The sequence below is a fragment of the Seriola lalandi genome, unplaced genomic scaffold (assembly GCF_002814215.2).
Source record: "Seriola lalandi dorsalis isolate HSWRI2012SDOR001 ecotype SW California unplaced genomic scaffold, Sedor1 jcf7180002054609, whole genome shotgun sequence".
NCBI classification, from domain to species: Eukaryota; Metazoa; Chordata; class Actinopteri; order Carangiformes; family Carangidae; genus Seriola; species Seriola lalandi.
Window position 1 is genome coordinate 1,641,928 of NW_019525162.1, and position 19,338 is coordinate 1,661,265.

At 42.2% G+C, this 19,338-nt stretch overlaps 1 protein-coding gene across 1 annotated transcript; it reads left to right on the forward strand.

The window, feature by feature from the left end:
• Positions 1-1,671: 1,671 nt before the first annotated feature.
• On the forward strand, positions 1,672-19,338 carry limd1a (LIM domains containing 1a). Its single transcript, XM_023419752.2, has 8 exons — positions 1,672-3,492; positions 8,300-8,401; positions 12,626-12,693; positions 13,851-13,913; positions 14,765-14,895; positions 15,951-16,002; positions 17,846-17,914; positions 18,564-19,338. The coding sequence occupies exons 1-8, from the start codon at positions 2,253-2,255 to the stop codon at positions 18,696-18,698; spliced, it is 1,860 nt and encodes a 619-aa protein (XP_023275520.1). The 5' UTR covers positions 1,672-2,252; the 3' UTR covers positions 18,699-19,338.

Below are 19,338 nucleotides of genomic sequence, written 5' to 3' on the forward strand. Positions count from 1 at the left end.
TTTGAATTCACCTCACTAGATATTGCAAGAGGTAATTGCAAAACACACAAGTTAATGTGGAATATGACATGTCAGCATCTTGAGCATCAGGGTATCTGGGTAACAGCTTTCTTGTTACATGTTTTATAAGTAAATGCCAATATATATTCATAGTTCCTGCTCCGTTGTTGCAAATATTGACGGACGCATTTTATAACCTTCTCTGTTAATAACATCAGTTTGCATGTGATTGCGTGGGCAAAAGTCCCAGAGAACAATAATACCCTCAGCTGTTTTAGTGAATGTGTGTGAGAAATAAGTAAAGCAAGTTAAGCCTCTTGCTTGAAGGGAAGGTAGTACTATGGTGACTGTTTCCTAAACATACAGATGGCTGTGCCCTATAAACCTTCTGTTTTAATTAAAGCACCAACAGCAGCCAAGAGGCCCGCTCAACATACTGACTCCATATCTTTTCACATCAGCAGGGGCTGTCAGATAATACATGCACACTTGGGCTTCAAATAAACACAAATAAATGTGTTCCCCTGTGTTAGTCTATTTTTTCCATTCGCATTGTATGAGTTCATCCCACTGTACCCCAACTCAGTCTCAAATGTTCCAGTCAGGGTTAGGACACAGTGTAGAGGGGGTCACTGTGTGTGTGTGTGTGTGTGTGTGTGTGTGTGTGTGTGTGTGTCGGGAATGTGTGACGTCATTCAACCAAAACAGGGGGCACAGGCACTGTAAATAGCCCCCCTTCACCACAAGCAAAACACACCCATAGGCAGTAGTTATAATATAGTTATAGGGTTTTGTTCTGCTTCACAGATTGTTTATGAGATGTGGGGAAAACTTTAAAGTCAGAGTCACACGTGTTACATTTTAATCACTGAGCTTATCTAACAATGCTGGTAAATCATAATCAAATGTATATCTACCGTATGTTGCATGAAAGTTATGCAAGATAACATGTTTCCCTACCAAATGTATCACAAAATAATTGCCCATCCCGCATTTACTTTACTGTATTATCCCTCGTCTCAAACCATCTAAATCCATAAGCAGTGGTAGCCTAGATGAAATATTCAAATATTTGATTTAAGTAAAAGTATCAATATCCTGATCTAATAAGTCCTGAATTGGAAGTGTTAATTAAATGTATAATGTAATTTGGCCTACTATTAGCCAAATGTACTGAATATGTGCTGTAGCCTATATGTTGTTGGTTAGTTGAATATTTTATAAGCATATCAAATGTTTGGTAGTCTATGTAAAATCTTAATAACCAACTGTCTGTGACATTCATGGAGTAAAGAGCCAGATTACTTTAGTAAATTTAGTTAGATTCCTCCACTAGCCAAAGAAAAATCTCCTTAGTTCTGTCGTTTAATTTTATGGAGCAAAAGTAAAACGCTAAAGTTTTATTTGCTGATTCAAAGAGAAGCGACTGAGTCAACTTGTTCTCGATATTTTTTATTAAAGATGACACAGGATGTAAAGGTCCGGTTTTAGCTGTCGTGGAACAGAAAGAATAGACAAAATTCCGCCCCCAGGTTCCGCTAGTTTAAACTAGACATACAGCTAGTTATTTATAACGTGTGATCACCTCTACTTTTACTTGTAGCTTAATTTGAGCGCTGCGCCTTTAAAAACAAACTGTTCCATGTTTTCAGTCCCAACCGTCGAGTCGACCGGTGGCCACGTACGGGTCCGTGCTCCAACGGTTATCCCACGGTCTGGTCGTCAACAGTAAATTACTTTTATCAGATAACCGTCGCGATGTTAACCACATATGAGCTATTTTAACTACTCTGAAGTAGTTTTGTCTTGACAGAGGTGCGGAGTATAAGGTTTTGAATGAAGGTTCCCCGCTGGGACTGTAAAGCGGGAGGAGGGGGCAGCTTGTGGTGGGGTCGTCCAGGCTATCGGATCTGGGATCTGCTCACAGTTAAAACCAGACAGACGGAGGCTTGTTCGGGCCAGAGCTGAGCTGGACGGTCGGACACTTCTCTCCGAAGAGGACGCGGAGTTTTAAACTTTTATTTATTCACCACGGACGTTTTAAGGGACGGGAAAGTTGGAAATAACAAAGAAAAGTTTCACTCTGGATCTGGACGCTTGTCTCCTGTCAGGACTGCGAGCTGCTGGACTGTAAGCTAATAATTCACTCTGGAAGTTATCACTTTTAACAGACTGCTAGCTAATCTTTAGCTTTTAAATATAATTGGTTGGAACTTAACGTTATTGAAGCGGACACACAAAGTATCTTCAAAATGGATAAATACGAGGATTTAGGACTGGAGGCGAGTAAGTTTATCGAGGACCTCAACATGTATGAAGCATCCAGAGATGGTTTATTTCGAATGAGAAGGGACGCAGGAAATAACCCAGACTTTGAAGAGACACGAAGAGTTTTTGCTTCCAAAATGACTAAAATACACATGCAGAAACAGCAAGAGGAGATAGCAAAAAACAACCAGGCCATTAGAATGAATGGGGGTCACAACAGCACATATTACACTAAAGACAGACCGCCCATCAATAGTTACAGACAGCCGGGTGAAGCGGCAGCGAAGCCCCCGATACTCTCTGGTCCTGTGCCGGGCACCACGACCGGGAGTCCGTACGCACAGTTTGACGGCCAGAAACAACACACAGGCATCCAGTCTGAACTTCCAGCCGGCAGGGCATATGGCTACGGAAACAGTTACGATAATAAGGAGCGTTTAGAGCCACATTCATACCAGCACAACACCCCTACTCCCCCCAGCCCAGGAAACGCGTCTCATAGCGCGCCCACACATGCTCGTCACCCGGTCAGCCAGCCGGCTGCCTGGGCCCCATCCAGAGAGAGCCAGCTTTCCCCATCTTTGCCTGGGTCTGTAGGCAACAGTGCATCTCAGCAGCAGCCGCAGCGCCTTCCTGCACCCCCCACCGTCAACAGTCTTCCATCCCAGCAGAGTCAGGTCGTCACCCCTTCTGTAAACCGGAGTCCACCCTCCTCTGCTGGGCCAGCCATAGGATGGGCTGGAGAGCCTTCTGGATCAGCAAAACCAGACCTACTCCCAGCCCTGCCTCTGAGTGCCTTCACAGGAGGAGCTGATTTCCATGTGCAGCAGCCCTCCATACAGCCTGCAGCCCATTATGTACCACCTTCTCCAACTTCAAGACCCTCTACTAGCCATAATGGTCCTGTGCCAGCTTCCCCTATCGTGCCTGCACCTTCTGAGACACCTCAACCCAAAGTCCAGGTGATATCCGCTACCTTGAGCCATGGCAATGTCTCCAAAAGCAGCAGCCAGGGCCAAGTTCAGAGCCAAATACCTAGCTATGGACAGGTTGCCAGAGTTGAAGCTGAAGTCCCATGTTCCCCCAAGCCTGTCCAGCTAACCTGCCAGCCTCTCCTCACACAACCCCCTGAACAGGGGCCTTCTGCTGCTGAAATAAAATTAGAAGCTCTCACTAAACGCCTGGAAAAAGAGATGGATGCCCAACCAAAGGCAGACTACTTTGGTAAGACTTTTCAGACTACCAACAAGGGGGCTTCTGTCTGTATGTTAGACCACAGCTGTAAGGCCCATTGAATGACAGAACCACCCACCCACAGATCAGAACATAAATCCACTTATTTTTGATTTCATATTTACATATGCACACTGTCACTCTGTCATCTTTTTTCTATCTTTCCCTTACACAGAGACGGACACACAATATTTATGTATGACTTAATCAGGAGGGCATTCCAGTTGTCTTATGTCTTTGTTTGATGGCATTCTCAATGGTCTTTGGAGATAAAATAGCTGAATTTATTAGGCAGAAGCTGTAGGAGGTCTCTCTCTTTTCTTCTGTGGAATGCAGACAGAATAATTTTCTAATTTATTTCATGTCGTCTTTTAAATGATTCATTGTCTGCCCCTCTGGCAGTTGCTACAAACCCTAGAGCAGTAAAAGGTGGGGCTGAGGACAGAAAGAGGAATGTTGCCCTTTTATCTCCTCACAGAAGTAACAGATGTAATGGGTTACTATTGAGTCAACATTGATGACTTAAGTCATTAGCTAGATCTTGATCACTTCTGTCAGGGTCGGTGCTCCATTTAGTCTGTGATTGTTTTAATATCCCTTCCACTGTCAAGTGACTGACAGTCGCATTCACTGTTTCCCATATGACGTAATTACTGCAGACCTGTGCTTGCACATTTCCCATTACTCTTTTTGTGAGCATGCCATGCATGCTTGTGCATGTGATGAACACATGCCACAATGAAAATGGTAATTAGTAACATCAACTGTGACTGTGAGTTCTGGATTTGAGGGCACATTAGGGAAGGGTAACCAATGCTGCCCAGCATCAGCAGAGTACTATCACTCTTGTTAGTGCCTGTTGTACTTCAGCTGCTCCGTGTTCACTATAGAGGCTCTATCAGGAAATTAATGCAACATGGAAAAATGTACATGCTTTGTTGTGGCATCAGATGCAGATGCACTAAATAGGGAAGATATACTGTATCCTGCCGGGAGTGTGTTTTTGTTGGAGAGAAGGCTGGTGCTCACGTGTCGGCCAGGTGTTTGGAGCCAAGGCCATTCATGAAAACGGGATGTCCCACTTCACGAATGAAAGATAGTGGGAGGGGAGAGAACGCAAGGTTGGCGATGTCTTGTTTGAAGCCACAAAGCACCCCCATTACACACACACATACACACACACACATTTATACACACAGCCCACCCTCGCCTCCTCGCAGGAGGAATTTCCTGCTGGAATGTCACAATTGTAATTCTCAGCCTTCCTCAGCCCCCCTGTGTGCTTATATTGGTATATAAGGGAAGATGTTCTGGTGTACGTCACTGTCACGACAAGGCTCATGAATAGCACGGTGATGTGAATATTACAGAGCTGTGGGAGAGTACAGTGCGCAATCAGCAGAAGTGTAGGTTTTAAAGTAACACTGTGCATGTCTTTTCTCACACACACACACACGTTTGCACATAACCCACACACGGTTCCTGTGAGGAGTTTTCCACCAGAACATGGCTCATCCTCTGAGTCATGCTTTTATGCCAGAAAAAAACTTGTGTAGGCAAGCTTTGTTCACAGAACTTTAGTGTCTCCATAATTCTGCGTAGAAAAATATGAAAAAGACACTTTTCAAACTTTTGAGCACTTTCAGTGTGTTGTTACATTTGTACATTTTTGACTAAGGTTAGGTTACTGGAAGTTAATGTTTCTTTGCATCAGGGCTAAATGTAATGTTCTTTTAAAAGTCTCTACCGTTGCCATGGCAGTATTTAACTTATCCAGCGAGTTGTGTTTACACACAGGGCTTGGATCCATCAGAGTTCCCAACTGTACATCCAATGCTGATTGGCATAACTGCAGCTGGAGGTTCTGGGAAAATGAGTCCCGTGCCAAACAGCTGCACCAGGGGAACACTGAAGAATGTCTGAAGGAAGAGAGCAAAGAATTTTAGAAATGAGGGCTTAAGATGAAAAGGGGAGGGGAGTCCCAGACAAGTTTAGAGGTGCCTGCGGTGTAGCTGAATGGATGAGTAGACAAACAGAGAGATTTAGGGACAAGTTTGTCGATGTTTCTTTGTCCTTGGCCACAAGAGCCTGAGAGGATGTGAGATTTATAGACAAGTTCATCCAAGAGGGAAGAAGTGGTGGGACATCCCAGTGTTTTACCCCCCCACCCCCATCCTCTGACTTTCACACACACACACACACACACACACACACACACATTCAGTGGAGCATTTAGTTTTGCGTTAAGATGGAGGATTAATTTATCCCATCTGGCTGCGGAGTGGAAAGCTTCGTCTTAACTCTTCCCAGGGATTCTTGGCTTCTCCTTTGGCGGGCTTTTGGAGGCTAACTTTTATGTGTGTGAATGTGATATAATCAAATGCATGTCTTTGTGGCAGTGTGTGTATGAATATATGGCCTGCAGTATTTGTATGATTTTAATATGCTATGTCACTTTAGGGTGCGGTGTCTGACTATGTGCTATTGTGGTATAAGTTAGAAAATGATGCCATAGGTGACACAGCATAAACACATTTCACTGAATGGGAGTGTAATATGCACAGTTTTTCTACAGATCATGGGTGGATGCGTTATAGATGGAATTTAGTCTAACTTTTAGTAACTTTTAGTGATGTACATATGTTTCCTATGTTTGTAGTCAATGTTTTATCATTTGGTGGATGTGTAATGAATCTGAAGTCTTGGGGTTAACTGAAAGACTGAAAACAGTCAGTAGCTGCTATAATGTGTGTCAAGGGTTTAGTTTTCATTCAGTGGCATTTTGGCCATCGACTGGGAGTTTTGACAGCTGGGAAAGGTGAGGGGTGGGGGGTGGGGGGGTGATAGGAGGGGTGAAGTTTAGGCTCAATGTTTTGCTTCCCCTCCCCCCACTTGCAGCCAGGCCCCGGAATAATCACATTGTTTTGGAATATGGGACTCTGGCCAAAAGCAAATTTGTAGTGGCCCAACAGGCGAGGAGGTTAACGCAAAAACAAGGAATTTTTGCCTCAGAAGAGAAAATTGACTTTTACTGCATTTTTGTTCTCATGGGGCTTACAAATCAAAGCTATAAAAATTTAAAGGAAAAATGTTGCTGGCCCAGTGTCAGATCCTGAAAAAGTACTGTGTACTCTACTGTATGTATACTGTTTTCCTGAGAATCTCATTCCTCTTAAGTTGTTTGTTCTCAGACAAGAACTGTTTACAGGAAACATTTACAGAAAAAAAGCTTGGAAATAACGTGATTTAAAAAGACCTTTCACACATTCATTTTAGTAATTCGAGGGCATTACAACTTTATTGTGTTTTCATGTAAACAAAATAGCTTACATAAGAGCTACATTCTTTTGCTCTCTAATAATATCCCTCTATTATCTCTAAATCTTCTTTCCAGCCATTGGCGCCCCTGATGATGTGTCCTCTGTTGTGGTGTTAGGAGAGCTTTAGCTGAAATATATATAGCCCAATTGTATATTGTATTACTGACCATCTTTGAGGAGAAACATTTGAAGAAGGTTATAAAAATGTAACAGTGTGTGTTTTTGGAAGAGGCAGCCGCGTGATGTGTGTTGGATAAAGTGGAAACAGAAGTTTCTTTGTCAGTGCTCAAGGAAGACCAGGGCTGGGCTGGGCTGGGCCGGGCTGGGCTGGGCCGGGCCGGGCTCTTGTGCTGAGCTCCACTTCTCTGTCTCTAGGGAGTTTTTCTATAAAAACATACACACACACAAATAATCTCATGCATATGCACACACATAATAGAAACTCATGGTCTCATTTTTTCAACCTCCAGTAATGCTGTCAACCCTTCAGTTGCTGCAAATTTACCTTAATACTTCCTGATTGGATGGTAATATCATACCGTATCTGATTGATTTAGCAGCTAGCTGACTACCCATTAGGGTCAGCAGTGATGGCGGTTGTCACTTGTCACAGTCTGTATGTCAATTATCATATCACGCCATGTCATACAGTTCATGCTCACAGGGAGATAGAGATTGACAGGAACAAGGAGTGATGAAAGATGTGATGATGTCAGGACAGTAGTGTTCATCTTAAGTAGCTCCAGAATAAAAAAAAAGAAAAAAAGTTATGTATTGATCACATGGAAACCCCGTGTTGTTCATGAGCTGTCCAAAGTCAAAGGAGGGATTATGTAATTCATTTCAAGGTAGGAAGTGGTTTTCTTCACCCAACACATGAGAAAAGTGAACACTTACTTTCAATTGTTTTCTGCTTTTTATTTCTATTTCTTTTTTCTCAATATTAATTTTCTCTCCGCATCTGTTACAAATCTATTTGGCTTGGATGAGTGAATGGATTAATATTAAGTAAACTCCCAATGTCTCAATATGAAGCCACACGGATTGTGTGTGTTGTTAGGTTAGAAACACTATGATTTTTATCAGTCTTTATTAACAGACTTCTCAGTGTCTCAGCCAAGTCAAATAAGCAAATGGGGATATATTTCCCCCTTCGATGATATATCCCACTACTCATTTTCCTGACTTCTGTGATGTTTTTTCTCCATCTACATTGATTTTGTCAGGTTGAATCTGGATCAGAGCCTCCACAACTCTTTATTCTCCTTTATCCTGCTACAATAATCTAACTTTGTATCAGACTTTGTGTCTTATAATTATTCTATGATTCAGTATGTGTTCATATAGTGTGTTACAACATCATTTCGTGTGCTGACGGGCAGTCAGTCCATGAAATGTATAGATGCACTCTAAATGAATGACAGATTACTTAAATGTGTGGCTTCTCTGTCTCAGTGATATCCTGTCTTGTGTTGCAGGAGTCTGTGTCAAATGTAACAAGGCAGTGTATGGAGCCAACCAGGCCTGCCAGGCTATGGGTAGCCTCTACCATGACAGCTGCTTCACCTGCAGTGCCTGTAGTAAGTACATGCACATACACACTTCACTAAGTCCATTCAAACACTTTCACCTTTTTTCATCGGTCGGTTGACATGCAAAGCTCATGTCAGCTCCTGACTAATGGGCTGCCAAAGACCCTGTCCTCTTAAATGAAAGTGGTACCTTCTTTTTCAGTCATTCATTGCCCCCGAACAAAAACACAATTATTTAGGGATTACACTTCTGTACTGCTGGTGTTTGGTTTCTGGGTGTGCCAGTCACTCCTCCAGCCCACACAAAGACACAGAGCAAGACTTTTTGCAGACCTGAGTTATCCATTAGTCAGTTGATATGTGTATAGTGTCTCCAAATCCTGTGCAGAGCTTGAAACGGAAAAATGTTGACTTTTAAAACTAGATCATGCATAGGTGAGGTGGGACTTCAGTATGTATTCATTTGCCATTAATACACCATTAATGACAAAAGCATGCAACAACTTGTTTGCTGTGTGTATTGTAATTCCCTGAGGCAGAAACTATTTAAACTTTTAAGAAAGAATGAGTACATTAAAACAAACTACACATGTGGTGGAACAGCTAAGAGATGTTGTTCTAACACAAAATATAATACAGGTGACGTTACATAAAATTTTAACTTCTCCAAAGTGAACTGTCTGGTGGAAATTATTGCTGCATTGGCCAGGTTTTTGGTCTCATTTTGTCAGTTTAGACAGTTTACCTGACCAATTAGGTCCAATCAGACATCACACCAGAGGTTCATCACCCTGTCTGCACTGTCCAATGTATGACTGACCTGTAGCTTCCTGGCTGGAAAGCAGTACATTTCTATAGCTGAAGCATGACCTGGCTCTCCACTCTTACTAATTAAAATCTGTCCCAGTTATGGTGGGTATGTGGAGAATTTGCGGCACTGTGGTGACCTCTACTCAGACCCTTCGTTCTGCAGCACCTTTGACCTTACTGGGTTTTCCCTCAAATGTATGATTAACATCTCTGTGTTTTGTTTTACTCTTCTTCCTGTGTGTGTGTGTGTGTGTGTGTGTGTGTGTGTGTGTGTGTGTGTGTGTGTGTGAGTACGAGGAGATGGGAAAGAGGAGACACATTGTGGCTCAGATTAAAACTGATGTCTAAACAAGGGGAGAAGATGGAGGGGCTGCACACCACATGCCTCTCATACCTTGCTCCATGTGAGGGCATAAGGGTTGTGTTTGCTGTGAGTGGCCCCAGGGAAAAGCATCTCAGCTGGGGAGGAATGCAGGCATAGGGGCCCCTCTGTAGGTCGGGCACCAGGAGCACACTGGGTGCTGTTATGTCAGCTGGGCGCAATAAGACGGGAGTACAGTATGGGATAGCGAGACCATTCAGTGGTAGCACACAACCCACAGCGTGCAGGGGCACACTGACACATACAGGTTCACATGCACTCATGCTTGTACCCACACAGTAAACAACATGATGCAGTCAAATATTCAGTGCTTTAACATTAAGCATCCCTTTTTATCTTCCTCCAAAACGCTTGGATGAGTTTCATAACAAGTCTTTATGACTGTGAACTTCCTTCCATGCCTTGACTCAACCAGTTCCCCCAAGGTGACTGAGAGGCAGGATACATTCCTCTTGGCTAGGGGAGTTCAGGCGGCGTGTCTGGGATTCAGCACTTCGCTGTAGGGGGGCTTCCTTCCCGGCTAATCATTGACTGTTTACAAACAGTTAACGGTACAACCCAATTCAAGTTGGAGATGTGGGGATTGGGTTACTCAGTAGTCAACAAATCTCTGAAATGAGGGACATAGCAGGAAAAAGAAAGATTCTCTCCCCAATTTGCTTCCAGTATATTTATATGTAAAATGAATTGCAGGTGCAAATGGCTTTACAGCTGTATGGTAATTACATTAAGTGTTTGAGGTATTTTTTTCATACAGCAGCAATACAAGCAAGAGGTTTGGTATACAGTCTCCATCTCAGTTTCTGCTTTCATAATATCAGCCTCTTATCCCAGCCAGTCTGCAGTCTTTGGAGAATACAAACAAGGATCTGATTGGTTCTGAATCCACTGGTATGTTAACATCTGGTGGGTAGAATGTCAGGGCCTTGACCAGACGTCCCAGGTGCTGTTCACAGTCAAAGAGAATTCAGACTACCAGAAAGAATTCCTCTATATACACAGAGGTTTTTCACTTTGTCAATTAAACGTACATACATATCTTTAGCAGGGCATTAATTGTCTTGAGATTAAATGTCAGAGTATACAGTGTACAAATAGGAAATTGGTATAAAAGCTCTTTTGCTGAGATGTCTCACTTGACTAATTTACACGCAGGAAAGAACAGGGTCAAGGCTCGATTAGGAAGTCATGGCAGGGTCATTGTGAATTGCTTATTTTCTGAATGGGATTACACAGGGGAATCCATAGAATGTTTTAATTAGAAAATGGCTGTGTGTTTTGGTCTGTCCCTCAGGTATTTTACATTTTTATGAAAGTGCAATAGTCACACATTGTTCTGGTGCTTTTCAAACAGTTAGTCCTGACTCCTGACTTTAATTAAGCTCTTATCTTTCTGCAAAGCTCAGAGCTTTCCCTCTGTGACTCACTGGGAAAAAAAGACACGAATGGAAAGAAGAGGAATGGCCCATATCTCACTTTCATCCCCTTCATTCCTTCCCTTTTTCCTTAAGGGACACAGTTCCAACACTGACTGCCTGTAATTACCCAAGGCCAGTTCAACACCTCGGCCTGATCAAAATAACTTGTCTCCTCCTGAGGTATTTGCAAGCCTTGGTTGCTATGTGACCATTATTATTCTATTAATGTGAGATAATGTAATTGTGAATAACTGGTTCAGAGACTTTCATGTGACATTTATTTAAAAGGATGAATCATGGGGTTTCTTTTTTTGTTTTTTTCTTTGTTGTTATCTCCATATAATTCAGAGAAAAGGAGTTTATTTCTTTATTTTACACCTCCAGACAGTCAAATATGGTCATCAATTTATTGTCTAGTGATTTAAAGACAGCAGTAGGGGTGTTAGAACAGAGAAGACAGGTCAATCTGTTTGACTGAGCTCTTTGTTCTCCTTATTACACGAGTATAGTCATTTTCTTCACTCTGTATGCTTGTTTTTGTTAAATCCAGCAAATTAAATACCCAACAAATCTAAGTAGTTTATCACATGGAGACAAAAATCCCTACCAAAAAAAAATCCAGTGGTTCAATGCTGCTCAACAACTTGCAACATTGCCCTTTATGGCTTAATAGTGAGAGCTCTCTGCTGTCTTAAGAATAAAATAACATGAGCTGTGTTTCTTAGTGGCTACTTTTTTGCATGTGTCTATTTGGATACAAGCAATCAGGTAAACAGAGCGTGAGATGGGAGATAAAGAGGGCTCCTGTTCACCAAGGTTAATCCCCCCCCCACCCCCACCGCCTCCTCCCTGCTTTCCCCTCTCTCACCTCCCCACTCGGAAAATGTGAGGAATGTTCCCTCTTCCTGTGGGACCTGGGCAAGAATAGCTATATGTGAAGTGAGTAGGGAGCTTTTGCTGTGTGTGTGTGTGTGTGTGTGTGTGTGTGTGTGGGTGTGTGTGTGTGTGTGTGTGTGTGTGTGTGTGTGTAGCTACCTATAAGAAGTCAGATCCAGACCATAGAATGATTAAAACACACAGACAGACAGGAAGCACATCCAGCATGTGGAAAGACACCAGAAAGGAACAAAGAGGAAGAATAGCGGGTAGTTGTAGGTCTTGGCCTGTGGTTGCCATGAAATCCAACAGAGCAGAGTGTTTAATCTATTGCACCTGTCTAGTAATTGGATTTAATCAGCATTTTCCCCACGTGTTTGATCCAGATGTGTTCCATGTACTACTGAAGCCTGCTCTGTGTCCCAGTAATATTATATTAAGACACTAGCTCACCATAGATCAGTTTATTTGATTTATCTCCTTGGGATTCAGCAGGATATAATGAATATTGTAAGAGGGTCCATTACCTTCGAATGGCTGTAATTAATCACCATGGTCTTTATGCATTAGTGCTGTAACTATTTTCTGAGACCGGGTTCATGATTTTGCAAGATTTTTCATGAAGGCGTTTCAACGTCACATTATTGACTTGTTCTAATCTACTTATCATATCTCAATAATGACAAAAACATTTCTTTTCTTTCTGACAGGCAGTTTTGGAGAGTTCCAGGTGCAGATCCTGCTTTGTATTGTTCAAGAATAAGACTTTTCTGTCTGTTTCTGCAGGTCGAAGGCTGAGAGGGAAGGCTTTCTACTACGTCGGAGGGAAGGTTTTCTGTGAAGAAGACTTTCTGGTGAGTTGGTCAATACACAATCAATATTTAGTATACCTCTAACTTTTGCTGTGACTTCACCCAATCCATATCTCTGTTGTAGGAAGTTTTACAGATCTCTCTGTAATTGTGATTAACTAGGAATTGTTGCTTTAAATCACCATTATCAGGTTCAATAAGGTCTCTTACTTACTTAAATGCATCCAACTTAAATACAATTTAGACTTTCACCTTGTGGCCCAGTTTCTAGCATCTAATGCAGCTGATTGATATCAGTTCCCTCCCTTGGGTGGGACTGGAAGGAGGTCGGTAACTGGAGAAGCTGCTTTGCTATGGTTTATAGGGTGGAGGGCAGGCGGGCCATTCACACTAGTGCAGTATGACTCTACGTACTTTCTTTGGATGTACATGAAGCACAGTTGAAACTCCCTGGTATAATGTGTTGCAATTTCATTTTAATTCTCAATTTCAATTTCAATTTAAAGCGCACATTTTGCAGCCAGTCTGAACACTGTGTTTTAATCCTATTACAACACTTTGTTTTGCTGCAAGTACTTCCCCAACTCATCCTCTTATTTACACTTTCAGTAGCTCTGTTTGTGTTTACTTCAAGAGCCCTCTCCGTATAAAACCATATCTAATCGCTGTTCCACCGAAAGCTTTCTGTTGCTCAATTAAAATCAAAATTTATACTGAATTTAATTTGCTCCAGCTCTGCTCCCTCTATGTGCTGTTAATTACATCTGCTCTTCTGCCTGGTCTGTTAGTGTGGCCATTGCAAACCAACACCGCTCAAACATAATAACGGATAATGAAGCTGAGTTGACTGATTCAAATACTGTATCATTTAAATGCCAATTTTAAGAACCATACCATAGTCAATCCTAAAGGCCTTGTTCACTGTCTTTTGTAACAAGTTCCACGCACAGTCTGTTTGTTGTTACTATTTTTAATTACAATCTACAGAGATGCTGTTCTCAAAGAGGGAAAGTGGTGATTTTATGTTGTTTAAAGGAGGTATTTTACACGCTAAACCAAATAGGCTACTTGGGATTATGTCTATGAGACACAGTGGAGTTGTTCAGTGCTCAGTTTGAAACAGAGTCAGAGATTTCAGTCATCCATTGAAAAACCAAATTCCAATGACATCACCACCGTTTTGTCTCTGTCTGTTAAAGTACTCTGGTTTCCAGCAGTCTGCGGACAAGTGCAACGCATGTGGACATCTGATTATGGACATGGTGAGTGTCTGTTACTTCTCTCCAGTTGTGTGTGCTTTTGTGTGTGTGTGTGTGTGTGTGTGTGTGTGTGTGTGTGTGTGTGTGTGTGTGTGTGTGTGTGTGTGTGTTCAAGTGTGTGGGTTAGAGCCAGGTAATCTCAGCAGAAACTTAGTGTTACTTCACCAAAAGAGCTTTCTGTGGGCACATCTGGATAAAGACTCAGGAGGAAGTGTTGGCTCTGTATGTACATCTCTTGCTCTCTTATATTCATACATTCACATGCACACGTGCACACACACAGACACACACACACACACACAGTCTCATGGGTAAAAACAAAAACAGACACACAGAAAGCATTTGATGAAGTCAGGAAGTGTCACAGCATTTAAAGGACCTCCATCCAGCAGACAGGGATGAAGGAGAGTCCTCAGCTTTTACTGTGCTGCCTTATCCTCACATCTGCAAATTTAGCATGCCATATCTCACACCAGAAATCTGCTGGGCATGATCACTGAGAGCGTTTTTATGTTATGTAGATGTTCCTTTATGTCACATACAACATACTGTTTGCCTCTATCTTAAATCTGTCAAAGAATACAGATTTTTCTTTTTACTTAATTCCTGTGGTTTTCTTTCAGTTTTATTTGGTAGGTGTGATTACTTGTTGCTCTTGGTTGCTCTCTCTTATTTTTAAGTTTGTCCTTTTCTTGTTTGCTGTGATGACTCAATATCCCCACAGGAATCATTAAAAATTAATCTAATCTAAAGGCAAAGACTATTTTTATTCAAATAGTGAGGAAATGTGAAATAGCAGAATGAAACAAGAGGATGGATTTCCTGATATTCTTCCCTCGTTTATTTCTCTGTAGATCCTGCAGGCCCTCGGGAAGTCCTACCACCCTGGCTGTTTCCGCTGTGTCGTCTGTAATGAGAGCCTTGATGGAGTGCCCTTCACTGTGGACACTGAAAATAAGATCTACTGTGTCAAAGACTACCACAAGTGAGTGCCACTTGTTATCCAGTAGTTCAAAGTAACATGAGCGCATGACCTGAATTTATCTGTGTTAAATTAGTTTAGCATGACACTGGGAAAAAAAGTCTTTAGTTTCATATTCCAAGTTAAATCACAGCACAGCCCGTCAGCTTTCCCTTGCTATTGCAGGATCAGGTTGAGAAGGTCTGCGCCGGCTGACAGAGGTTTTCTCTGACACGTGTGGCAGACACATGAGAAGTGTAGTCAGGGATCAAAGCAGAGTCAGGGGGAGGGAGAAAGGATCACTGTCCAGTTAGAGGTGTGAAGAGTGGCGTGCGGCCACAGCTCCTTTCGTCTAAACTCAACAGTAACATGCTCTGAAAGGAAAAATACAGAGCCTCTAATGTCTGAATGAAAAATCAAGGTTTTGTGTGTGTGAGGAAAATCGATGTTGCGCCTGTTACACACTTTTAGAGACTGTGCTTAACTGCGAATCATCAACAGTAGCACCTGTAGTGCCTCAGCGGTTCTACAGTTGCAGCCGTTCTTCTCTCTGCTGGGACAGCATGTACCGCACACCCGAGCACATGGCTGATCGCCGTCTGGCAGCTCCCACATGTTCTCTACGTTGATTAAATCAGACAAACCTTATTGTGTATACAGTATGTGTTTGACTTTTAGCCACAGTCATGCCCAACCACACTGAGAGGCCCTTTGTTATTTCCTCAGACATCCAGGTGCCAGCCATGTGTGTGGAAATAATGAATTCATTTTGCTTTTTGTTTTTCTACTCCTTTTTGGATTTGGGGAATCACGTGTGTGATGGAAAGCCAGCACATCTGCAAACCTGGCATCTCCTGAGTCGAATCAGGATCTTGAATCGAGTTAGTCAGGAGAGAAAGAGGAGGAGGGCAAATGGGTTTAAAGGTTGAGAGAGGGACATCAGCTATGAACTCTAACCTTTATAGTCTTTGGTTAGATTGAATTTGAATTCAGTACATTAATGATGAATCAATTATTTATATGCAGATTAAACAAATTTATTTTAAAAAATTGTCTCTTTCTCCATCTCACTCTCCCAGGGTCCTGGCACCTAAATGTGCAGCCTGTAACCAGCCCATCCTGCCCTCAGAGGTAAGATAACATCAGCCTGTGTTTATGACTAGGTTATAATGGAATTATTTAAATTATTCTGATAAGTAGTTGATCACATGTCTTAATCAGTTATGAGTATAATTTACCAAAGCTTAAGATCTTAATTCTTAAAAAAGATATATATCTTTAGAAATGTGTATGATTATGGCTTTGTGTCTGGATTACGTTTTTATCATATGATTTGGAGAGCTTAAGTGGTTATTGCAGCACACTGATGTTAAGATAATGTTCTGATAAGTATTACAGCACTACTATTATCCACATATCGCATACCCATTGTGTACTTTGTGTGAGTATGCTCCTGGGAGGGAAGGTTATTGTGTCATGTTACAGCAGCAGAATGTGTCATGCCTTTCTTAGTGATCTGACAGAAGAGAGGTGACATTAAATCAGGAGAGAGAGATGGAGAATGGCGTCCAGCAAAGGGCCAAACCAGGGATGTTGTGGTTCATGGTCAGTGAACCAACCTGTTACCCAGCCACAAACGCCATGCTTCTCAGTTTACAAGTTTACATTCCACAGTTGACCCTGATAACTTAAGATATTAAGCATAAACTTAAAATACCCTTAGTGGTAGAAGATCGGTCCTCTTGGGTAAGTTGGGTAACAGCCAGATTTGAGCAAAGGCTGACAGAGATGGTGTGTACAGTGTCAGTGGTAGTGTTTTAGCCCCAAGCCCTGTCAAAGAGGTTTCACTGAGAGGGAGCGCAACATGAATTTCATGGTGTGAATCATCTAGAGGCTGTTCACCTTTACCTGTGGACCTTCGGCTAGCAGGAACTCAGCAGATTATAAATCTTTATCCCCTCATTTTTATTCACTTATGACCCTAACTCAGGGTTTAGTTGTTGAAAAAGCAGATAGTTCAATACAACCATATTTCCCACTAGACGACAGGTCAGGACAGTGTTAGGCCTAATATCTCTGTGCTGTGATTTGATGTGGTGTAAAGGAAGAACAGGGCAATTCTAGGGAGACATATGATTCCTACACACACACAGGACATGCTGGCAAAAGCAAAGAAATGTCCAAAATTAGAGTCGACTTTGCTGGAATGTCCCTTGCCCTCCCCTTTTGGTAAGCAGCGAAGCCGGTATGTAGAGGAGAGGTACTCTGTGTGTGTGTGTGTGTGTGTGTGTGTGTGTGTGTGTGTGTGTGTGTGTGTGTGTGTGTGTGTGCGTGCGTGCGTGCGTGCGTGCGTGCGTGCGTGCGTGCGTGCGTGCGTGCGTGTGTGTGCGTGCGTGCGTGTGTGTTTGTAGGGCTAAGGGGCTTAGTCTATACCGTTGTGCAGATGTTCCGGGGAGGTCCCTCTCAGGCTGATATTGTGATATTGTAACCAAAGAAAGATAACTGAAAAAAAACGACTGCTATCTCCGTGTGGACATGGAAAATCAGGAGGACAAAGAGCACACTCTGTTAAGATTAAGATACAAGATCTTCGTAAATGATTTGCTACAAGCGTTGACTCCCACTGGTGATATTTTTTGTGTCTACAGTAAGCCAGTAGGATTTATAAGTCCTTTTCTTGTCACAAAGGTTCTGAGTTTCTTTTTCTTTCCTTTTTTTTTCAACAATAAATTCAAAAAATGTAATGAAACTTTATTTGATAATGCAGCAACAGAATGACTCCACGCTTAAAGGGATGACTGTAATGCAGAAGAATATTTTAAAGTACAGAACACTCAGCTCTTGGCTTACACAAGTGTGCTGTGTGATGTTTTGAAGCTTTTGTCACACTGAGAAGTTGAACAGAATCAGACAGTGGAGTGGCTCCTGGCGAGACTGACTTCAGTTGCGTTTGTCTGTCTGAATTTCTTTCCAGGGGTCTGATGAAACCATTCGAGTTGTATCCATGGACAAAGACTATCACGTGGAATGTTATCACTGTGAGGTGGGTAGAAACATGCATGCTTACTGGCACTGCGCTAGGGACCCTCTAAATGGCTCATTAAGAGAAATGATAATGAGTAGATCCCCAATCTTAATTACAGTCTTGGAGATAATTACGTACTGCTGAGGAGAGCAGGTATGCGACACCTCATCATCACTATCTCATCATTTTACTGAAGTGCCTCGTCTTTTTTTTTTTTTTTTGCCAAAGACTGATTGACAGCTGCTGTTCTTCCACTTCATGTAAATAAAAATCAGTGGGCTGTGAGGAGCGGCTCCCTGTTAAAGTAGAGTTTAACTATTGATAGGCTGTGCCCTCTGAGTGGGTTTTTGTTCATATTTCAAGTGGTTCAAAGAGGAGCATCTGTACGTTTCTTGAAACTGAAGGCCATAAGACAGATAAAGGAATCTTTGATCTAGAGATGTACTAATGTTGAGAAGTTTAAATCTCTTCGTAAGTATAGAGATAAACCTCTTGTAAATGCCTGTATTTGTACAATTCTGAGGCAATTACTGCTGTCCAATCTTTCAGTGGTTGGAAATGAGGTCAATACAGAGCAGAGGTGAGACCGATTATCCTCTTTTCTGTGTGTTCAGGCTCTTTCAGTGGAGGCGTCCCTCTCATCCTTTTCATCCTCTGTGTTTTTTAGGACTGTAAGCTGGAACTGAACGACGAGGAGGGTCACCGGTGCTACCCTCTGAACGGCCACCTTCTCTGCCACTCCTGCCACCTGAAGCACATTGAGCCTGGCTGCTCCTCTTCCATCACCACCGCCTCCTACTAACACTGCTGTAGATGAAGGGAGACACCTGGTGGATTTCAGAAAGAACTGCCAAAGAGTGACTTGAACTGCAGAAGTGGATATACAATTCTTGTTGTAGAGGATTGATTGATTAAGTGACTGTGGTTTGATGTGTATTTTGACAGGGGTGTTAATGAAGTCTCCATTATGCAGAACCTAAAAAGGTTATGACCCAGTAATGAAGTATTGTAATACACCAAAGCCCTACTCTGAATGAAGCGAAGCATTGCGCCGTACCTGCTACATAATGACTCTGCAGAAGTTTTGCCTTAAGAATATTTTTATGTAAATATCAGTTGCATTGGCTGTGTAAATATCTTATAGTCAATTTGTTTTAGATACAGTGTGCCTTCAACTTCACATTCACACCTCTGTTGTGAAATTACAATTCAAAGTGTATCTGTAACTCTTCTGTCCAAAGTTGATGATCCTTTGTAAAAAATTATGTGTCGGTCAACTCCACACAAATCACAGGTACATTATGTTTCAGTCACATAGAAAGGAGAGACAGCTGCTCACTTTTGAAAATAATGGATCAGTCATACGACACTCTGCTTCATGTAATCAGTAGTGGCTTTTGTTTTGGATGCCTACAGTTCAACTCTGGGTGGGGGGGGGGGGG

Excerpts from the sequence above, each read along its gene's own strand:
- limd1a (XM_023419752.2), top strand. The coding sequence starts at position 2,253 with ATGGATAAATACGAGGATTTAGGACTGGAGGCGAGTAAGTTTATCGAG. Across the intron at positions 12,694-13,850 it reads TCTGTGAAGAAGACTTTCTG|TACTCTGGTTTCCAGCAGTC; the intron begins GTGAGTTGGTCA and ends TGTCTGTTAAAG. Across the intron at positions 13,914-14,764 it reads GACATCTGATTATGGACATG|ATCCTGCAGGCCCTCGGGAA; the intron begins GTGAGTGTCTGT and ends ATTTCTCTGTAG.